This window comes from Mustela erminea, chromosome 5, assembly GCF_009829155.1.
Source record: "Mustela erminea isolate mMusErm1 chromosome 5, mMusErm1.Pri, whole genome shotgun sequence".
NCBI classification, from domain to species: Eukaryota; Metazoa; Chordata; class Mammalia; order Carnivora; family Mustelidae; genus Mustela; species Mustela erminea.
In genome coordinates this window covers 82,483,995-82,506,664 of record NC_045618.1, presented here as the reverse complement: position 1 = coordinate 82,506,664, position 22,670 = coordinate 82,483,995, and the positions used below count along the sequence as shown (strand labels likewise).

General features: G+C 36.1%; 1 protein-coding gene and 1 long non-coding RNA gene across 5 annotated transcripts in view; one reads left to right on the top strand and one right to left on the bottom strand.

Annotated features, from left to right (window-relative positions):
* The window catches only part of NUBPL (nucleotide binding protein like), a 207,516-nt gene that overhangs the window by 49,198 nt on the left and 135,648 nt on the right, over positions 1-22,670 (bottom strand). For 3 of the 4 annotated variants that reach the window (XM_032341486.1, XM_032341484.1, XM_032341487.1), the window contains exon 7: positions 5,470-5,563. In XM_032341486.1, coding sequence (XP_032197377.1) covers positions 5,470-5,563 — 94 coding nt within the window. Of the gene's footprint in view, positions 1-5,469; positions 5,564-21,793; positions 21,836-22,670 lie in introns of all 4 variants that reach the window. The other variant, XM_032341488.1, reaches the window with a different exon arrangement.
* On the top strand, positions 2,868-19,286 carry LOC116589835. Its single transcript, XR_004285416.1, has 5 exons — positions 2,868-2,898; positions 4,578-4,610; positions 13,275-13,329; positions 18,510-18,664; positions 19,130-19,286. It is a non-coding gene; the product is annotated as an uncharacterized LOC116589835 (long non-coding RNA).

Here is a 22,670-nt window from a genome sequence, read left to right as displayed (position 1 = left end):
TTTCTAAATGACAACATCTCACCACCATCTCCACCAAGAAACTCAAAGTAGTTTCTAAAAAAATGTAATACATTTAGGTGGAGCTTTTACATTATCTTATTTGACCCTTATAAGTCTGTGGGGTAGGCAGGTATTCCAAAGGTAAGGATAAAAAGTCAGAGAGGCAGTTAGCACCTTGCTAAGCATCCCTGCAACGCTAATGATTTTCCCTATTAATTTGGTACAGAGCCTGTATGTAACCAAAGAGCAAGTGTCCGCATGCACATTATTTCCCAGACACCAAAACAAAGTTAATACTAAAAGGTACCATCAAGCCACAAGGACATTATATAAAGAATAGGAAAAAGGACAGCATAAGTAAATCCGTAAAATGAAAATATTTTTCTCTCAAAGGGAGAGTGAAATAAAACGCATGTTTTTAATGAATCCTTTTTTTAAACTTATACAGAAAAAACACCTGGATAAAACCAGTTGGGGTGGAGGAAATCAGAGGACTGAGCGAGTAGGATGGTAAGAAAGATAAGGAGGCACAAATCTGTTTATATAAACAGTGATAACTAGTCAACTATCTTTGTTATTTATTCAATCAATATTAATTGCATAAGCCACTGTCCAAAGTACTCTAAGAAATACTATGGTGAATAGGAAAAAGTTCTGCATTGAAGTAGCTTACCTCCCAGTTGAGCAGATAATACAGACATATAGATAAAACACTCATTCGCTGATTCAACATTTACTGAGTGGTTATAGGAAGGCATGTAGTTTGGCACTGTGTGAAATACAAGGATGAATTAAACAAATCCTTAGCCCTCCAGGAAGTAACATTCTGAAGAAAACACAGGTTTGCAGGCTATAAATGGAGAACATTAGAAGTGCTATAAGAGCAGTTTAAATGAAATGTTATGTGAATTCCAAAGAGGGAGAAATGATTCCCAAGTAGGGATTTGAGGAAGATAACAGGAAGTAGAAATTTGAAATAAAGGGCATGTAGGATTTGGGTACCCACTGATTAGAGGGTCAGATATATATAAAGACAGAAACTTTGGGAAATAAACGGAGGATGGAGGTGGCAGTGAGTACTTAAGGGTTTGGGGAGGGGACTCCCAGGTTATGTGAAGGAGTTTAGGAGGATGGAACGGGAAGTTAGATCACAGAGGATGCTCAAATGGGAGTCTAAAAAGCTTATATGGTTTACAGGATATGAGACATAAGAAAAGGTAGAATACAGAGTATCTTAAAAGAGTTCTAAAGTCAATGATAAGAGGAAAGGAAAGTTAGGTTCATAATTAGAGAAGAGATAATTCACTCAGGCATAGAAAGACGATATGAATCTGATAGGCTGTTTCAGATGATACAAGTTGATGAAACCCATGATTCAACCCAGTTCAGCAACTCCTTGGTTGGTACCCTTCCTGGGAGACAGCTCAATTTTTATTTCCTCAGATATATTAACTATGAAATGACAATGGCCTGAATAAAACCAAACCTCAGGAACTAAGCCTTTAACACATACACACACACGCATACACACACACACAAACACATGTATCTCCCCCCGCCGCCAACCCCACACACATCATTTGGTAGGATACTTTTATTGTTGGATTTTTGTTTGTAAGTATAAAATTAACAGATGTTCAGTATAAAAAATCCAGTCTTTTCATAGCTGTTAATTTTAATATTGACATAATGACCCAGAGTATGAACGTACTAACAGTGATAGCTGCAATCCTATACTGAGAGCCAGTGCACCTGGAAAGTAGCCAACTGTCCAAGACCAGTATGATCAGACCAAAGATGATACTGGTCTTTTCAAGAATCATTTGGGGCTCTGCTCCTAAAGGTCAAAGGAGACTGCTTCTAAATGATCTCCAGACCTTCCCTGGAATATATGAGTTAAAGAAGCCCAAAGTAATCTCTCAGGAATCAAAACACAAACAAAACTGAATATAGTAAACACTAACACAGACTGCTGGTTGGATACTTAACATACTGGGGTGCACAGGTTTAGACATATTCATGAACAAATTTATTTTTATCAGAGATCACCTACATTAGAATAATGTCAACCTAATGGGTTTGAATGGAATAGAACTAAACTCAGAAAATGAGGGAGTCAAATGTTGTTGGGCTTTGTATTAGAAGAGCTTTATGTAGAGGTTGAGAGCATGATATTTAAACTGAATCAGAATTGATATGAACCTTAGCTATGGACTACAGTAACTGTGTGACCTTGGGAAAGTGGCTTAAATCTTCAAAGATTTAAGAAAATAAGGATAATATCTGTGATAATTAAATATAAAAATTAATATATGAGAGACTGTCCTTAAATGGCAGCTTATTGATAATGGGCAATTACCATGGTACCAATTTATACAGAAATCTGTCCTTAAAGAATTAGTGCTTTATATTTACTTTTTTTTTTTTTTTTAGATTTTATTTATTTATTTATTTGAGAGAGAGAATGAGCACAAGCAGGGGAAGAAGAAGAGGGGAAGGAGGGAAGCAGGCTGCCCGCTGAGCAGGGAGAGCCTGATGCATGACTCGATCCCAGGACCCCGGGATCATGGCCTTAGCTGAGGGCAGACACTTAACCATCTGAGCCACCCAGGCATCCCTATATTTACTTTTTAAAATTAAAAATAAAAAATTACTCATTAAAGAAAATTTAGAAAATGCTGATAAATAATAATTTTACTTCCATAGTCCAGAAATCACTAAGTTTATGAATTTTCAAAAGCATCTTTAGGACCTGGATCTATTTTTTTTTTTAATGGATCAGACTTTTTTTTTTTAAATGGGAAGTAAAACATGTGTTTCTATCACAGAATTATAAACACCTTCAGTTTCATTTTCTGATTTCTATCCCTTGGGGTGAGAAAAAGCAAAGCAAACAAGGTATGGTGCTATCTTGAATGCTCTACAATGTATCATATTTGTTCTTTTTTTTCAGAGACCAGGAGAGAACATGCAGGGATGGGGCAGAGGGAGAGAGAAGAGAGAGTCTTCAGTAGCCTCCGTGAGTTCATGACCTGAGCTGAAATCAAGAGGCAGATGCTTAACAAACGGAACCACCCAAGCACCCCTCATATTTATTCTTTAAAGCTCATCTCCATCAAGTGTTTTACAATCCTCTCATATCCATCTCTTTGTCCTTTGAGAGACCTGGTATCATGGGGTTTAGATTTCTCATTTAGCACTTTTCACACTGAATGGTAGTTCTTTTCTTAGCAGCCATTTGTTCTCCCTGCCCTTCCCCTTGTTCTACAGTCTATAGCCAGGGTTTCTAACCTAAGAACTGTGAACCTCCTGAAAAAACACATTAAAACAGTGTTTCTGTAGATACAAATACATCTTCCTGGAGAGAACCCATGTATTAATCAACCTCAAAAAAGTTCTGAGTATCAAAAAAGGTATGGAACTCTGATCTAGGGAAAATATTTGTGGTTTTAATTACCCTTGGATCTTCTACAGTGCTTAGCATCTACCTTTATACGGATAAGCATTTGTTGATTTAAAATTGTATTAATAAAGCATAAAGTCAAACTGGATATATAAAATTTATCTATCTAAAATATATTTTCCTCATTCATCATTTCCTCATCTTTTTTTTTTTAAAGATGTTATTTATTTATTTATTTGACAGAGAAAGATCACAAGTAGGCAGAGAGGCAGGCAGAGAAAGAAGGGGAAGCAGGCTCCCTGCTGAGCACAGAGCCTGATGCGGGGCTTGATCCCAGAACCCAGTAGAGGCTTTAACCCACTGAGCCACCTAGGTGCCCCATCATTTCCTCATCTTAACACAAAAAATATTGTTTCTGAAAGAATAGTGGTTATCTAGGTTTAGTGAGAAGAGGAAATGAAGAGTTATTGTTTAACAAATATAGAATTTCAGTGTGGGAAGATGAGAAAGTTCTGGAGTTGGATGGTGGTGATGGCTGCACAACAATACGAATGTACTCAATACTACTGAACTGCTAAGTTTTACCACCACTACAACAACAAAAAAACCTGCTTTTTATTATCAGATGATATTAATGACCTATTTGTTACAGGGCTGACTCTTCATCAACAGAAAGGAATAAAGAAATATTACTGGTTAAATTTTAGTATATAAGAAACAAATCTTAACCTCAATCCACACACTGTTGATTTTAGAGTATAAGCACAAATAAAAATAGGGTGACATAATCTTAAATCCCGTCCAAATACAGGGGCTGTTATTTGAGTAAACAAAGGTAAATTGCTTGGGACTATCAGTTTATCTGTGTGAAGTAAATTAAATTTTTTCAATGTACCAAGTCACTATTTAGGGAACAGACAATAATTTAGCCCAATTATATCAATGTATTATCCACATAATATTTTAAGTATTCTGGAAGTCTGCAACAGGCATTTCAAGGTGTCTGGAGCACATTTTATTCAATAAACATTTAGTGAATATTCTTAGGATTCAAAAATATACAAGTCCCAAAATACTGGAAAAAAAAAAGATTATCTAGTACGCTGATTACAAAAAAGATGTATTCAACTACTTTTGTGTTATTTCAATTTACTCTCATTTCATTACTTTCTAGCTTGCTTCACCAAAGAAAAAGTCTCAGACTCAGGTAAGGTAATAAATGTATTTAAATATCAAAAATATTCATGTTACTGCCCTTTGAGGCAGTGGTCAAAAAAAATTCATTTTGATGATGCTGTATTGATATTTCCAATCAATGTGTATAACTTATCAAAAATCTAGATTCTAAACCTTTTGATGATTGTCAGTAATATTTCTTGGTTATTTATTACCAATAAATATTTGATTTGTAATGACATTTTAAAATTCCATTATTTTCCCAAAGTCTTTATATATAAGGGAGATTTACAATTACTTCTCCACTGGAATTTAGGAAAATCCTTGGAAACAGATTCAACATAAAAGTTAACTATTGAATTAAATTTTGTATCACAGAAAAGATATCTACTACCATAATGAAAAACTGGGTAGTTGATGTAAAGCTAATATGTCTATTGCTCTCTTAAGGTTAACATTAAATAATTAGCTGAATATAAAATTTTCCCATGCTTGTATTTACCAAAAAGCCAAACTTCCCTAATATTTACTCATATTCAGTATTTACTCAATATTTACTGAGTGCCTGCCATGGAGCAGGTACTATGCTGTCACTGCAGGACAGCTGTGAGCCAGTCATGTTCTACCCAAGCAATATTTAAGTGTTATTGTTTTTCTAGAACACAGATTTATATCACCACCTTTTCAAAATGTCTTTATGTTTTTGTAAACACACTCATTCTGGTAAAATTTTGAAAAATTTAATTTATGAATCTGATCTCTAAATAAAAATTTATGAATAACTATTTTTGAAGACATAAAAATGTTTTTCTGTCATAAAGTTTGTTTTTCTATATAGCAAGAGCAAAACAATAAAGACAGAAACAAATTACTTTAAGATTTAAGATTACCTGAAATGGGAATATTCTGTGTGACTGATAACTGCACATCTCCAGTTCCTGGTGGCATGTCAACAACTAAATAGTTGAGTTGGCCCCAATCTACCTAAAAACCAAGATGAAACAAATAATATCACTGTATAACAATTACAGTGAATAGTGATATTAACAAAAATAAATGTATTAATAACAATATCTATAATAATAGTTTTCACTTAAACCATTACTATCAGGGACTACATTGAAGGTTAAAGATAAATGAATAAATAAGAGACACTTCCCGGCTCCAGAAGACCTTCTCTGAATGAAAAGGCTAAATTTCCCAATGACCACTCCTCTCTTACCCTACCCTCAACACACACACACACACACACACACACACACACACACACACCACACACTAAAGGTAAACCCATTCCACAGTGGGCTTCTATTCAGGACCATTACTTTATTTTCATTGGGAATTGCATAGGAAGGCCTTAGCTTTGTGTCCTTGGATTTTGTGGTACAACATTTCCTATGGAAGATCCTAATATAACTGTTAATGAACTTTTTCCTTCATAAAACACACTAATAATGATAACCAAAACTTAGAAATATAACTAGACTTCCAATACTATTAACATTTTGATTATTTCCTTCCAGGCATCTTTCTAGGTATCTTTACCTAGAAAATTCGGCTATATTACCAAGTTCTTAAGGCTCCTCAGATTAGATAGGTCTTAAGGGTTCCTCAGACTCTTTTCTCTTTAGATGGCTACTCCCTCTGAGTAAACAGTCTTAGTGAATAGCCCTACGTTCTTCTCATTTGCCAAAGGTGGAAGCTTGGAATCATATTTAACTCTTCCCTTTCTCTCACTAGCCCCAGTCACTTATTCTACCTTCTGAAAATCTCTCAAGTGTATCTACTTATCTCTTTCCCCATTGCCAAGAACCCAATAGAGAACACAACCATGTATCACCAAAGCTTCCCAACCAGACTCTCCACTTTGACACTGTCCACCCAGCCTGTTCCTAACACTGCTGAAAAATGGTCCATCTAAAATGCAAGTCTTATACTGCCACGTTTTTGTTTAAAATTCTTCTACTGCCTTCAGGATAAAATCTGAGCTGAAGCTCCAGAACACTCTGCCTGGTCTTCTTCACCTGCTAATTGATCCTCACTCTTCAGATCCCAGCTTGAAAGTCACTTCCCTTAACTTCCATTAGATTAGATACGGTATTCCTACTAGGTACTTCTCCTTATCATTCATTCATTCAATCATTCACCCATAGAATGTTTCAGTACCTACTACATATTAGGCATTGAGTTAGGTACTAATAACTAAATGGCTCCATGGTCTCTAACTGCGCAGAATTTATCATATAGAAGGAGACAGATATCAAGCATATAATGAAATAACCTCTGCAAAGGAAAGAGGTTAGTAAATGTAAGCAAGTGAAAGAAGATCAACATAGCTAGAGAGCAATGGTTCATTCATCTATTAACACATATATTCAACACATATTTATTGAGAATTAATTAGGTACCAGGCACTGTTCCAGGTGATGGGGATAGAGCAGCAGACAAAAACAAAGTCCCAGCCTTCCCACTGCCACTGTGGAATGAGTGAGGGAGTCAGGCAGACAAACAGAAAGACAAATCAGAAGGTACAAAGTGCTATGAAGAAATTCCTTTACTATAAAATTCCTTTACTATATAATTCCTTTACTATAAAAAAATTGCTTCGTTCTTAATTCAGATATATAGATTAAATAGAAAGAGATAAGTTAAAAACGTCTTTAATATCTGAATTTCTGAGAGCAAGTAGTAAGAATTCAGAAAGCAAAGGATTTATCAAAGAACTGCTCTTTAAAAAAAAAGATTTTCTTTATTTATTTGAAAGAGAAAAAGCGTGCAAGAGCACTAGTGGGGGGTGGGGTAGAGGGACAAGCAGACTCCCTGCTGAGCAGGGAACCCATGACATGGGGCTCCATCCCAGGACCCTGAGATCATGACCTGAGCCGAAAGCAGATGCTTAACCAACTAAACCACCCAGGTACCCCAAGAATTTTCTTTTAATCTCTTTGATTCCCAAAGTCAAATGGTAAAGATACACTTACACAGTAGGGAAAAATAATAGAATGGTGGCCTAAGGTACTACTTTAAAGTGAATGAAGCCAGAAAATAACTAAAGCAGTTGACTAAAAGAAACAAAGCTTTCCAGGCAGAAGCAATAGCAAGTGGAAAAAAGGTTCTAACCAGTGAGGGTCTGCTTTGCAAATTCATGGAATAGCTAGGAGGTCAGTATAGCATTTCTAAAACAGCACCTCCACCCCCAACTATCAATCTCTCTCCTTCTCTGACTTTGTTTTTCTTCAAAACATTTATCATTATATATTAACTTGTCTTTTAGGAATTTTATGATATTTTTCAGACACAAGTATTTGATAACTGATTGAATGACATATTTTAAAACAATGATGAAATAATGAATATAAAGCAGCTCATTTTCAATTTAGGGCTCCTTGGTTTGAAAAATAGTTACCCCAAACTTACCCAGGGCCATCATCTATGAAACTATCTATAAAAAAGATTAAGGATACTCTTCATTTTATATCCTCTACACTGAAACTCTTGGCACTGGCAGAGACTCTTCGCTTCAGAGAACATCAAATGACTGGTGCTAACAATTTATCATTGTTGTTCCCTGGCATTTAATCATATTTATCACACTGGCTCCAATTTCTTATTTCTTTAAGGAGAACTGCTATTAGGGTTCCAAGGAACTAAAAATACGTCACTCTTAAGACAATTTCAGATGACTCTTAAATTGCATTTAAACGAAAAAATGATTCTGGCCCAGCACCTTGATCACACACAAGAGGCATTCCACAAAGGCATGCAGACTTGAACTAAAGTCAGTATGTGAATTCCTGTCCTACAGCAGTTACTAGTATTAACACTACAATATACCGGCTGCCAGCAAGTTCCAGTTCTCTTCTAAAAGAGTAAGCAAAGCATTGGTTTTAGAGTGATTTGGGTATTCTTTAGATTCTACTTAGTGTTTGTTTATTCTTGTAAGTTGTGTGTTACTAAATGCAGGTAAGTAAGTAATAGCAAAATACCCAGGTACCTCATTTAGTAAAAACCAGTGGCGGATCCCACTGGGATTCTGTGTGACCTGAAGCATATACAATTTGTGTAATCCCTTCTATGAATAAGAATACAAAATTATAGCACCTGGGTGGCTCAATCATTAAGCGTCTGCCTTCTGCTCAGGTCATGATCCCAGGGTCCTGGGATCAAGCCCTGCATCAGACTCCCTGCTCAGTGGGAAGCCTGCTTCCCCCTCTCCCACTCCCCCTGCTTGTGTTCCCTCTCTGGCTTTTTCTCTGTCAAATAAATAAATAAAAATCTTTAAAAAAAAAAAAAAAGAATACAAAATTATGAAGGCAAATTTAGGTATAAAAATAAATACTTATTTAGAACGTGACAAGAAATCACCCTAAAATGCTGAAGCTTTAGAGATTCAAGTTCCTTTCTCTGAGATCTCTTGAATAACATAAATGATTACATAGAAATGCTTCCTGACTGCAACCTGCTTCCTCTCTCCACCTGGAACATTCTACAACTCCCAGCAGCCCACAGGAACCCATGTGAGCATGGAATCTGGAGTTTAAACTTCATTAGCCTCGTGGCAACCTCACCTCTGGTAAAACCCTCTCAGGCTCCAGACTAAAAGGATTCCATCAATACAGAGTTAATCAGTCTATAAGCAGAGTTACCAAGCTCAGAGATGCCATGCGGGTAAAGAGGTGGCACTACAGCAGAAATTCAGCAATGTGGTAGGGAGTCAAACATGTGCATCAAATCTGAAGTGGAAGGTGCCTCAGGGGCTCAGTCAATTAGGCTTCTGAAACTTGGTTTTGGCTCAGGTCATGATCGTAGAGTCATGGGATTGAGTTCCACATGGGGCTCAGCAATAAGTCTGCCTGAGATTCTTTCTCCGCCCTCTCCCTTCTGCACTGCTTCTCCATTTGTTGGTACTTATGTACACACACTCTCTCTAAAATAAATAAATAAATAAACTCTTTAAAAAATAATCTGAAGGGGAACGCAAACAGCATAATGGGAGGATCAAAAACAATACCAATGGTCAACAATATCAATGGTCAGACATCTGTGCAAGATGTCTCCCTTATACAATAACATATAACCTCTAAAGGGTTTGAGATAATGGGATTTTAATATCCAAATATAATGGAGTCACTGAGCCTTTGTCCAAAGCCATTTAAACAACATTAGAACATCGTTTTTTCATCTGTCCCATAGATACATATGCAGTTGTAAATTGTTACATCACCTCCACTTACGTTATTGCCTTTCTTTAATTGCTCTTTTACTTTATTAAAATATTCAACACTTGAAAGTTATGCCACCAGGAGTAATTTCCAAACCTGTGTTGTTATTTTCATTTCTTTTTTTTGCAGGGGGGTCAACCTTATGAAGGGAAACTATTCCCAACTAGCACCAATTGGGGTCATTTTAGGCTGACAGGCCTTCTCCAAACAATAGTTTATAATTTATATTCAAAATAACGCTTGATAATCTGTAAGTAAAAAACTGGAATAAAGGCAATTCCCTCCTTTCTGAGGAGATAAAATGTATCTTCTATGTGGGTAGATAAAGTAATTTATCATTTTCAGGACATTAGTTATGGAGAGTGTCGTGCTATGAATGGGAAAAGAACATGGTCCACTTTCTTCCATGGGCACTTCTGTTAAGAAGCGGACTGAAGCAGCAGCAATCAGGCCTCACTCTAGAGGACAATGGGAGCTTAAGTGCAAGCAGGCTGAGGTATAAGTATGAAAAGGAAGAGCCCACAGATGTATTCCATCTTTGGCTTCCTAGCTGGCTCAAGCAGTTTACCACAGTCAGCCTCGAGGGTGGCAGTTTCCATCATCATCATTAGACAATTTAAGCACCACAGGGTCAACATACGCTTCTCCAAAGCAAAGATGAAGTGTCCCAGAAATCTTAGGTCTGCTAGCAAGGCCAATATGAGTCAGATGAAGATAACATCAGTCGGGTAGACCCTGGGCCCTGTGGAATCAAGGAGGAAAATCATAGCCAAGAAAGAGAGGCAGAGCTATAGCCTGCTGGAGGTAAAAGTAGTGGCCAAGAAGAATTAAACTCCTAAGGGCAAGAAAAAGGTGTAACTAAAGAACAAATAGAGAAATCAAAAAGCAAGATAAACGGGAAAAAAAATCTAGATTGAATAATTAAAAGTGTGCTGTAACAGGCAGCCCATTTATAAGGCACTCGCTCTGTAAGTGAGAAGGCCAATTCTTAAAGTTAGTTGAGCTGGGCCAGACTCTGTCTCTTCCCTTCCAATCTGCTCTTAATTACTTACTGTAGAGTTGGGTTTTGACTCTTATGCCTACTTTGACTCATAATTAGTAGATCTCAAGGTGGTGTCCCTATGTATGATTCTGGCCATGTATCTGTTGTTACATCTGTCCTATGACTAAGTTCTTCCATCTGTCTCTGATTTCCTCGTTCTCCAACTCTAGTTAGGTACAGTACTACCCAAATAGCAAACAGAACAGTACTTGTGCTTTGCTTGGAATCCCAGACATGAAACCATGCCACTACTAGGACAGGACAGGAGATGCAGCTAACCTTATCTCAGGTCCATGGACAAATTGTTGGGCAAATTACCAAGCTCCCAGGATTTTCAATTCAACTAACTTCCAGGTTTTTACTGGGCCTTCAAGTTCTAAAACTTCTAGGGTACTTATTTTTTTATACATAGTTATTTCCCCAACTTCAGTGTAAGATCCCTGAAGGAAGAGTCTATTCTTTATTAATCTCTGGACTCTGCCTCCACATCCAATCTCCTCCATAATGCCTAGGCAGTTTTCCATTAATATCCACTGAGTGATTCTATGAATCAAGTTGCCCTTTACAATTTTATGTCACTAAAATTAAAATTTTGCCACGTAGACACCTTTTATATACAAATAAACCTAAAATAGAACATAGAGTGGTTCTCTTTAAATCTGAACCATATTTTTGCTCTATCCAATGGCCTATTCATAAAATCATATAATATTTTGGTTGTAAGAAGAAAATTGCTACAAAAGTGGATTTAGATATAAATACTATAATAGGAATAAAATCTGAATAGCACAAGATTTCTACTTGAGTTGATGGGCTTACTGAATTGTGAAAAAAAATAATAATAAATTTAACCATGAAGATTATTTTGATGAGACAGCTGACCCAATTATAAAATAAGAAAAAAATTATTCAAGTTATAATGATACAAATGTTTTCCCTAATATATCCACATCTTTTAGATGATAAAGTTCTCTAATCCATTTTCACATATGTTCCTTTCTATAAGTAAAGGTGTATGTGTGAGTGCTGGCAGGCGAGACAGGAAGATATTTGAATAAATACCTCCAAGGTACTACCAACCCAAGCTACAGCAGTAATGCTCTGAGAGCAAAGAGAAGAGAAACTTTACTCTTCATCTTTCCCTTTATCATCATCTCTTGTTTTCTCAGTTGGTCTAGTAGAGGTCTAGGGCAGACTGGCCCTGACAACATGGAGACAGCAAAGACGACTTCTTGTCTAAAAGTGGATATATGGGTCAATCTCTGGTAACTCTGTACCTAGTTTCTGAAATAGTATTTAAAAGATTATCCAATTCCCAGGCCAGCCCACAGATGCCCATGTAAATCCATACTACAGCTAAAACAGTAAAACCTCACAACATAAAAACAATGACACTACCACAAAAGAAAGAGTATTCTAGTTCATTATGGAACTATCTCTCTAAGTTTTCTAGAGTCCTGCTGTAGGCCAACTGCTAATACAGATGTACATAACCTAGAAGCAGAGGTTAGTGAAGGACAGGCCTGGTACCCAAAAAAACCCCTAAAATATTATAAACCTGAGAATCAAGATATTTTATTTTTAAAACATTGATTAAAAAAATTTTAAACTCTTCCTATATACCCAAAGGCTGGAACCGCAGAATTTCTTTTTTTTAAGTAGGAGTAATACATCACTTTATTAACATAATTTGGTATAGTCTATAAAATACACTTAGACATGTAGTACTTTCTTTAACATGGAAAACTATAATATTCTTTAAAAGAATATCCTTAGAAAAAAAACACTGTAGTGGCACCTGGGTGGCTCAGTGGGTTAAGCCTCTGCCTTCGGCTCAAGTCATGATCTCAGGGTCCTAGAATCGAGCCCCAAATCAGGCTCTCTGCTCAGCAGGGAGCCTGCTTCCTCCTCTCTCTGCCTGTCTCTCTGCCTACTTGTGATCTCTGTCTGTCAAATAAATAAATAAAATCTTAAAAAAAAAAAAAGAAAAAGAAAGAAAGAAACATTGTATTGGGGGAGAATTCAAGGTCCTAAAGGAGCAGGATTATAGCTGCCATAAAAGCTGCAAAAAGCCTCACTAAGAGAATGCACAGTCATTGTCCAGTTATTAAGGATATAGAAACTGGGGGTACTTGCTTCAGGAGACCAGCCTGCCCAAGGCACTAGCCAGGAATAATGTGAATAGCTGCCCCTGTTGTGTTTATTTAGTTCAGTTACTCGCCATGTGAAGTCCTACTTCAGAGCCTTAGTCTATCAGGGGGAATTGGACCAGTGAAGAGGGAAGAGGTGGAGAGTAGGTCTATAGGTAGGTAAAGGAGAGCAGGAGGAAAAGAACTATTAGTGAGAGCTTATTATTAGACAGGCACAAACACTTTTTACAGACATGATTACAAAATATTATAAAAGAGGCATTATGATCACTATTTTACAGATAAAAATACTAAGGACTAGAGAAGTTAAGAAAGTTGCCCAAGGTCAAGCTGTTGGTAAGTGGTGGAGCAGTGATACAAATCCTGGTCTGTGTAACTCAAGTCATATTCCCAGTCTCTCACAGAACGGGGTACAGCATTACTCTTCTCCAAGCCCCTGAAGAGTTCTGCTAGCAAACCTCATTACCACAAGAACATATTAACTTTTCTATATCACTTCTTCAGTGTAAAATAAAATAGATACATAAAACGAAGTCTACAGACCCAGAGAAAATTATTTACTTAGATAACAGAAGTAAGAAATAGAAGAATTCATTCACTTCCTCTATTTTTTTCCTTTTCTGGTTAATTACAATGTTTCTTTTACTTCTGAGATTTTTTTTTATGATTTGTCATAGTTCATATTCTTTCCTTATACGATCCTTTAAAAGTGTTTTACGTTACAGAGCAAGGGTCCAGTAACTATGGAAATGTTAACTATAAATTTCCTTTGAGCTGTTAAAGAATAATTTAGCTTTTGATAATCTACTATTAAATTTTGGTTTTATTTTAAATCAGTAACCATAATACAACCATTTATACAAAAGAATTATGTGGAGTAATTGTTTAAATCAAAGTAAATAACTTATAGAAACTAAAAAGAGAAAGTAAATAAAGATTTTTTTAAATACCTACAGGTTTTGGGAACATAATATTTTTGAAACTGGATCAGATTTTATTCTAAAAATTTACAGATCTAAATCATATCAAGGAGGAAACCAACTGTGAGAAACTGTAGTTCCATATGCCATTGTATTTTAAGTGTGAGCTACTATAATGCAGCTTCTGGGTTTTAAATTCTGGTTCAGAAATTATTATAATGTTTAAAAAAAAATAAAAACAGCACAGCACTGTAAAGGAGGAGTTTGGCAAAAATTTAGACTATGAATCTAGCTGAGTACAGAAAAGAATCCAGATACCTACTCATCAAATAAAAGGGTTTTAGTTTGATAACTGGCATATCTAAATTCCAATAATCTTTGTTACTAATTAGCTATACAACAATGGGTCAGAGAATTAACCTCAGTTAAACTGGACCTCAGTTTTCTCTACAGTAAAATAAAGTGTTTTACACTAAATTTCTTTGCAACTACTTAAAAAAAAAAGTGTGACTATGATTTACTTGTTTCAATCGAAAAATATCTGTGAGGAATTTTATATGGAAAAGTGAATTAAAGCTGTTTTTATATAAAAACAAAAAACTAGGGTCGCCTGGGTGGCTCAGTGTGTTAAAGCCTCTGCCTTCGGCTCAGGTTACGATCTCAGGGTCCTGGGATCGAGCCCCGCATCAGCCTCTGCCTGCCTCTATGCCTACTCATGATCTCTCTCTCTCTCTGTGTCAAATAAATAAATAAAATCTTAAAAAAAAGAAAAACCTAAATGTTACTTGTTATACTGAATAAATTTTATAGTGATCATATTGCCTTTAGAAAATTAAGCTGAGGGGCGCCTGGGTGGCTCAGCATGTTAAACCTCTGCCTTCAGCTCAGGTCATGATCTCAGGGTCTTGGGATCGAGCCCCGCATCGAGCTCTCTGCTTATCAGGGAGCCTGCTTCCTCCTCTCTCTGTCTCTCTGCCTGCCTCTCTGCCTACTTGTGATCTCTGTCTGTCAAATAAGTAAAATCTTTTAAAATAAATAAATAAATAAGAAAGAAAGAAAGAAAATTAAGCTGAATTTTTCTAAGAACTTATATTTAAATTTGTACTGAACTACAATCTACTCTGACTGCCATCCCTAAAACACCTCATCCTAGCTCATCTAGAAATTAATGTGTTATATCTATATAAAATGTCATAATTTACAAGATTGATACAATCCTGAAAAGTTGTGGAAGGGATTGTCACTGAGGTGAGGAACAGGAAGGAATTCAATCACAAACCCTTAAAGGTTGAGAAGTCTAATCTAACTTTCCAAATAATATAAAACTTCTTTCTATAAACACTCATGATAGCAATATATATACTCAGCCAACAAAACATTCCAATGCTTACTACACACTCAAATACAAATTTGGATCAATAAAAGGACAGAAGAAAATTGTCACTTAATAATCTTTCTTATTGGGGCGCCTGGGTGGCTCAGTAGGTTAAAGCTTTTGCCTTTGGCTCAGGTCATGATCCCAGGGTTCTGAAATCGAGCCCCACATTGGGCTCTCTGCTCCGCGGGGAGCCTGCTTCCTCCTCTCTCTCTCTCTGCCTGACTCTCTGCCTACTTGTGATCTCTGTCTGTCAAATAAATAAATAAAATCTTTAAAAAAAAAAAAAGAATCTTTCTTATCCAGTGAATCCAGTGATAGATTAAGGAAGATGTGGTATGGAATGCAATATTACGCAGTCAGAAAATCTGCATAAAAAAAAAATGAGATCTTGCCATTTGAGACAACATGGGTGGGCCTAGAGGGTATTACGCTAAGTGAAATGAGACATACCATATGATTTCATTCATATGTAGAATTCAAAAACAAAATAAAATATAAAAAACAAATGAATAAACAAACAAAAAAACAGAATTAGACCTATAAACATAGAGAACAAATGATTATCAGAGGAGAGGAAGGTAGGGGGCTGAGCAAAATAAGTCAAGGGGAGTGGGAGATACAAGCTTCCAGTTATGGAATAAATAAGTCATGGAAATAAAAGGCACAGCATAAGGAATATAGGCAATAATAAGTAATATGATGCATAGGGACAGATGGTAGTTACACTTGTGGTGAACATAGCATAATGTATAAACTTGTTGTACATCTGAAAGTAACGTAACACTGCACCTCAACTATACTAAAAAAAAAAAAAATTTATTTTTTTAAATATTTCCAGGACACCGGGACGGCTGTCAGTTAAGTGTCTGCCGTTGGAAAAGGTCATGATCCCTGGGTCCTGGGATGGAGCCCCTGTCATTGGGCTCCTCTCTCTCTCCCCGTATTGGGCTCTCTGCCCCTCCCCCCACTCCAACCCTCTCCTGCTTTCTCTTGCTCTCCCTCAAATAAACACATAATCTCAAAAAAAAAATCTTTTTTTTTTTTTTTTTGCTACATGTGAGACTGGATTACTTCTGATTTACTTATTACTCATACTACATAACTTCAGATATGCTTTCTCTTCTGATTTGTTTTTAGTTGTCATGGGAATTGGTATTTATAAGAACTCCCCCTTTTAAAAACATGAATGAGCACCTACTAAATTATAAAAATTTAACTTGAAAATGCAGAAATATATTTTAGCTTTTTATTTTTCTTTTTTTAAAAAGATTTTATTTATTTATCTGACAGAGCGAGAGAGATCACAAGTAGGCAGAGAGGCAGGCAGAGAGAGAGAGAGGGAGGGAAGAAGGCTAACCTGCCGAGCAGAGAGCCCAATACGGGGCTCGATCCCAGGACCCTGAGATCATGACCTGAGCCAAAGGCAGAGGCTTTAACCCCTGAGCCACCTAGGCGCCCCAACTGCTGTATTTTCAAATAGAAAAGAAATCAGCAAAGTTTCAGTAATAGGCATAAGGACTGTGGGAAAGGGTCAATAAACAGCTAATCAGAAAGTCAGATATCAAGGTATTATTATTAATTCATTATTTATTTATTTATTTATTCATTTATTATTTTTTATTTTATTTTATTTTATTTTTTTTAAAGATTTTATTTATTTTTCAGAGACAGAGGGAGAGAGCGCGAGCGAGCACAGGCAGACAGAGAGGCAGGCAGAGGCAGAGGGAGAAGCAGGCTCCCTGCCGAGCAAGGAGCCCGATGTGGGACTCGATCCCAGGACCCTGGGATCATGACCTGAGCCGAAGGCAGCTGCTTAACCAACTGAGCCACCCAGGCGTCCCTATTAATTCATTATTTGAACGCAGCCAAGGGCTCAACTTCTCTGTGTCCCTGTCCCTTCATTTTACAAGAGTATAAACACAGAATTACAGAGCTTGAAAGGACCTCGGAGATTATCTTGCCCACTGCTCTTATTTTACAGATAAAGAAAATGAAACTAAGAAGTCAAATGACTTGCCCAAAACTTACTCCACAAAATAGGGATAATAAAAAAAACCTTTGTCCACTTTATAGAGGTTTTTATCTGAAGAGGAAATGAGATCATAGATTAAAAAAAGGTGGCACTGGGTAATTAAGCAATAGTATAACACTGAAAAAAATCAAAGAGAAGTTTTTCTTATCATGTAAGTCAAAATTTAAATTTCTCTCAATGAGCATACCATGTTTATTCTTTTAACTAAATGCTAAGAAAATATTTGCCCATTTCTGAGGTCACCACATTCCAAAATGATTGAAACAAATAACTTAAAAAAATCTTTTCCATATGCCTAGATGACATAAGCAGTTAAATAGCTTTTTGCAAATTAAAGGAAAATTTCACATGAGCAAATACTACTAAGCTTGAAAATATTCAGTCACAACACAATTTAAAAATATGTAAATGACTAAAAATAAGGGCAAAGAAGTGAACAGAAGTCTTACATGTTGTTTGAACATATTAAATTTCTACATTTTAGTGACCTCTACCTTGTTCCTGTTAAGTAGACCTGCCATCTACAAAGCTATAGAGAAAAACAATAAATTTACTGTTATAAATGACTTCCTAATGAGAACTAAATAATGCAGCAGCTTTAAACTATAACTACTTTTAGCACAAAGGATTTTGAGAAAAATTAAGGAATACATTTATGAGAATAGAGATGGAGATGATACAGATAATAGATGGGAAAACAGGTTTGAGGATTGAGGAAAAAATAAACACATAAAACAACCTAATTCCCATCTCATCAGCTTCAGCAATTTCCAACTTCCTAAACTACATAATTACTTCAGAAGTACCCAAAAGACATGTAAGAAACCTGAGATCACTAAATTGCAAAGAAATAGGAAAACGGGCTAAATTTTATGCATCTCATTAAAAGACCATTAAAAGAGCAGCTGTTCCTTCATTCTCATTTAAGCACACTGGTCATTATATCTAGGCTTGTTCATAATAATTTTGTACCCTGATGAGCAAGTGAACATAGCAATGTATCTAGAAGTTGTTCTTACCTGAAAAGGTATCGAGTGTGCTCATATTTATCTTAATATTATAGATCACACATTAATATACATGCTTAAAGGCGGAGTATACACAAGCGAGTACAGAGGATAATTCTTACAAGGTTTAACTCTAAGAAATTAATACTAACATTTACATGTGCCCACCAGTGTTCTAGACACTAAGAATGCAGCAATGAACAAGAAACCTGAAGTTCCTGCCCTCGTGAAGCTGGGAAAAGAGGACAATAAGCAAACCACTTAGTACATCACTTGTCATCTTGATGAAAGTCATCTTTCTAGACCTCGCTTTGCTCTCTATACAACTAGAAAGGTAGCATTACCTAGTTAAGTATCATTATAACCTTCTCAAACAAAAATTATGCCCAAACCCCATAAATCAATAGGGCTTGAACTCCAATATTCCCTGCTCTATCCCTGCCTCCAGTGGTACATACATCACAGAATGCAGACCAGTGTAGGAGGTGTAAGCCATGCTATGAAACAGAAGAAAAATAATTGGATCATGGTGAAACTCAACACAGATCTGTGTTCTATATATAAACTAACTACTTAGTAAGTGATGGTTTCTCAAATAAGATAATAATGATAAATATAGATTATTTGGAATATATTTTCTCAGTTTCAGTACCAGTGTCCAGATAAGTCATTTTTATTTCAAATATGTTTCAAATATCATGACTGCCAGTTTAAAAATCTTTGTTATCAATTAGATTAATATTAACCAGACTATGATTTTAAGCCACATTTTAATATGATAATCTTGTTTTTCTTACAGTTGAAGAAATAATTTTATATGATGTATCCAAACTTTTGAAGAATTGCAAGAAAACAGGCATAGTCTGACATTTGAGTCTTGTATTTAAAACTGCAAACCAGACGGGTGCCTGGGTGGTTCAGTCGGTTAATTAAGCCTCTGACTCCTGGTTTTGGCTCAGGTCATGATCTCATGGTCATGAGATAGAACCCCACATCAGCCTCCATGCTCAACACAGAGTCTGCTAGGGATTCTCTCTCTCTCTCTGCCCCTTCCTGTACCTGTGTGTGTGCTCTTTCTCCCCTAAATAAATAAATCTTAAAAAAAAAAATAAATAAATAAAACTACAAACTAGTTGTAAATGAACAAACAAAATTAAAGGTTGATGTTCTGACCAAGCTACTCTGGTACCAGCAAGCAAGATGTACAGAATTAACTCCTTGATTATCTCAGTAATTCTGAAATATTAATATATAAGACAATAAACCAGAGTAAGGAAATATGTATAGATTCCCAACACAAAATGTTAGCTAATAGCTTGACTCAATCAATCAACCAATCACTACCTCTCCTCTCTCTCTCAATTCCCCAGTCAACACATGAAAAAACACAAAGGGCCACCCTCTACAATGAGAAAACTAAGGCTAAAACTTGGACACCAAGAAAAAAACTGAAAGAAATGTTGTTTAGCAACAGGGTCATACTCCTATCTTACTATTAAATAATGAATTGTTCTTTTAAGGGCAGAGGACAAGTCTTACTTTTTGTACCTTCAGGCCAAGCACAGTGCGGGGTCCATACAACCCAATAAATGTCTTATTTTGTTGGAAAACACAGAGGTAATTAAAAGAGACACTTCACATCTTCTCACCACCAGAACTGAAGGCCTCTGGCACCAGACATCAGAACTGATGGCCCTCTGGCACCAGAGTCTTTATTCCTTCCATATAATGTATTGCCTTTCTATGAGAGTTACCTCCTTCCTCACTGTCCCATTCCTCCTCCATCAGCCTCCAAAAGAAGTAGAGACATAGATGTTTCTTACATTGACTCTTGATGAAAGCTCAGAGTATAAATTTCACCATTTTGTGAAGGAAAGCTACACAAGTGATTCATGAAGAAAACTCAAGAATAACCAGTTAAAACATTCCTCAGTTAGGCTCTTTCAATCAGCATTTATCTTAGGCTTATGGCAGATACTTGACCAAACACTATATATAAACTAAGCTCAGTAGCATATATCTATAAATCAAAAAGCTATCAGATGTTCAAATGCAAAAATGCTTTGCAGTAAAAATCCTAATATTCTTGCCTCTGTGGAGGGCTATCCACACCCATTAGCAGTATGGGCCACAGAGACTCCTATACACAGGATCAACACATCTATAAAAAAACTGGATCTGACTGCATTTACATTACTAAATAATTGTGGCAGCAAAGTTCTGCACATAAAACTTTCATCAATACCCTTAATTTGTCTTCTTCTTTTCAAACAACTGAAAGCATTAAAACTGACATATCATTCACAGAAATATGAAGCACTCAAAATCAGCACTGACAATCATGGATGGTTTGTAGGCCCTGGGTTCTATACTAGGAGGTGCTATAGGCATGACCACCATAGAAGCAGACTTGTCTATTGATGGCCCAACAGACTGAAGGAAAAACCAACTACTAAAGAAGCTATAAGTGTCTGGCTCTTTTAAGAACTAATCATTCTAAGTTTTTTTATACTCAATTTCATAGGTCCTGTCACATCTTAAAAACCATTCAGAGTTCAATTAACTTAGAAACTTCCTTAAACATGAAATATTAAGCAATTTTATCTTTGCCCAAAAGCCTGTGTATACCTTATGTTCTAATATAGTTAGAAAAGATTTTTACAAAATACCTTCATCCTTTATTTTGAAAACACAGGGCCTCTGTTCTCTCCCCAAAAAACTATGGCAAAAATTCAATTTTATTCTCAGTAATTATAGCATGACTAATTAAACTCTGATATGTTTGGTTAAAAAAAAATTTCTTTTTAAGAAACTGGTTTCCTGAGAATAAACAATGGGGAAAGAACAGTTTCCTCAGCAAAAGGTTCTGGGAGAACTGGATAGCCACATGCAAAAGCATGAACCTGGACCACTATCTTATACTCAAAATAAATAAAAGAATAGAAAAGAGACCTGAAACTGTAAAATGCCTAAAGAAAACAGGGTGTTAAGTGCTTTGACACTGTCTGTATTTAACATCAAATGCAAAGGAAATAATAAATAAGTAAAAATATTTAAGCAAAAATATTTTTATTTAAGAAAAATAAAGCAAAAATTATTTATTATTTATTTAAGCAAAAATAAATAAGTAGGCCTACATCATATTAAAAGGCTTCCGTACAGGGGTGCCTGGGTAGATGAGTCAGTTAAGCCTCCACCACTTTCAGTGGTGAAAGCCTCAGCTTTGGGCTCCATACTGGGCTATAGAATCTGCTTAAGATTCCCTCTTCTGGGGTGCCTCGGTGGCTCAGTTGATTAAGTGTCTGCCTTCACCTCAGGTCATGATCTCAGGGCTTGGGACCTAGCCCTCCACCAGGCTCACCACTCAGTGTGAGTCTGCTTCTCTCTCTCCCTCTGGTCTCTCTTGGTTTCACTCTCTCTCAAATAAATAAAATCTTAAAAAAAAAGATTCCCTCTACCTTACCCTCTGCTCTTCCCCAGTGCCATGATCTCTGTTTGTCCTTCTCTAAAAAAATAAAAGAAAACAAACTGAAAAGGTAACCTAGTGAACGGGAGAAAATACTTGACAGTTATATCTGATGATAAGATGTTACTATCCAAAATACAGAAAGAGCTCATATAACTCAACAGCAAAAAACTTAAAACAACCCAATTAAAAAACTGGACAGAAGAACTAAAAAGATATTTTTCAAAAAAAAGACATAAATGGCCAAAAGTTTCATGAAAAGGTACCTGATATCACTCACTAATTATGAGAGACATATAAATCAAAACCACAATGAACTACCAAGTCACACCTGTTAGAATGGCTATCATCAAAAAGACAAGAAATAACAAGTGTTGGCAAAAATGTGAAATCCTCATGCACTGTGCTGGGAATGTAAACTGGTGAAGCCGTTAAGGAAAACACTATGAAAGTTCCTTAAAAAATTAAAAATAGAACTACCATATGATCCAGCAATCCCACTTCTAAGTATAAATTTTTCAAAGAAAATGAAAACAGGGTATCAAAGAGATATCTGCACTCCTTTGTTTATGGCAGCATTATTCACAAGAGCCAAGATGTGGAAACAATCTAAATGTCAATAAACAAATGGAGAAAGAAGATGTGGTGTATATGTATATATAATAAAATACTACTCAGCTATGAGAAAGAAGAAAATCCTGTCATTTGTGACAACATTGGATGACCTTGAGGGCATTATGCTAAATGAAGTAAGTCACACAGAAAGACAATACTGTATGACATCACGTATGTGAAATTAAAAAAAAAAAAACACCTCAAATTCATAGAAAGAGAGTTGTGAAGTGGTTGCAAGAGGCTGGAATGTGCAGGAAAT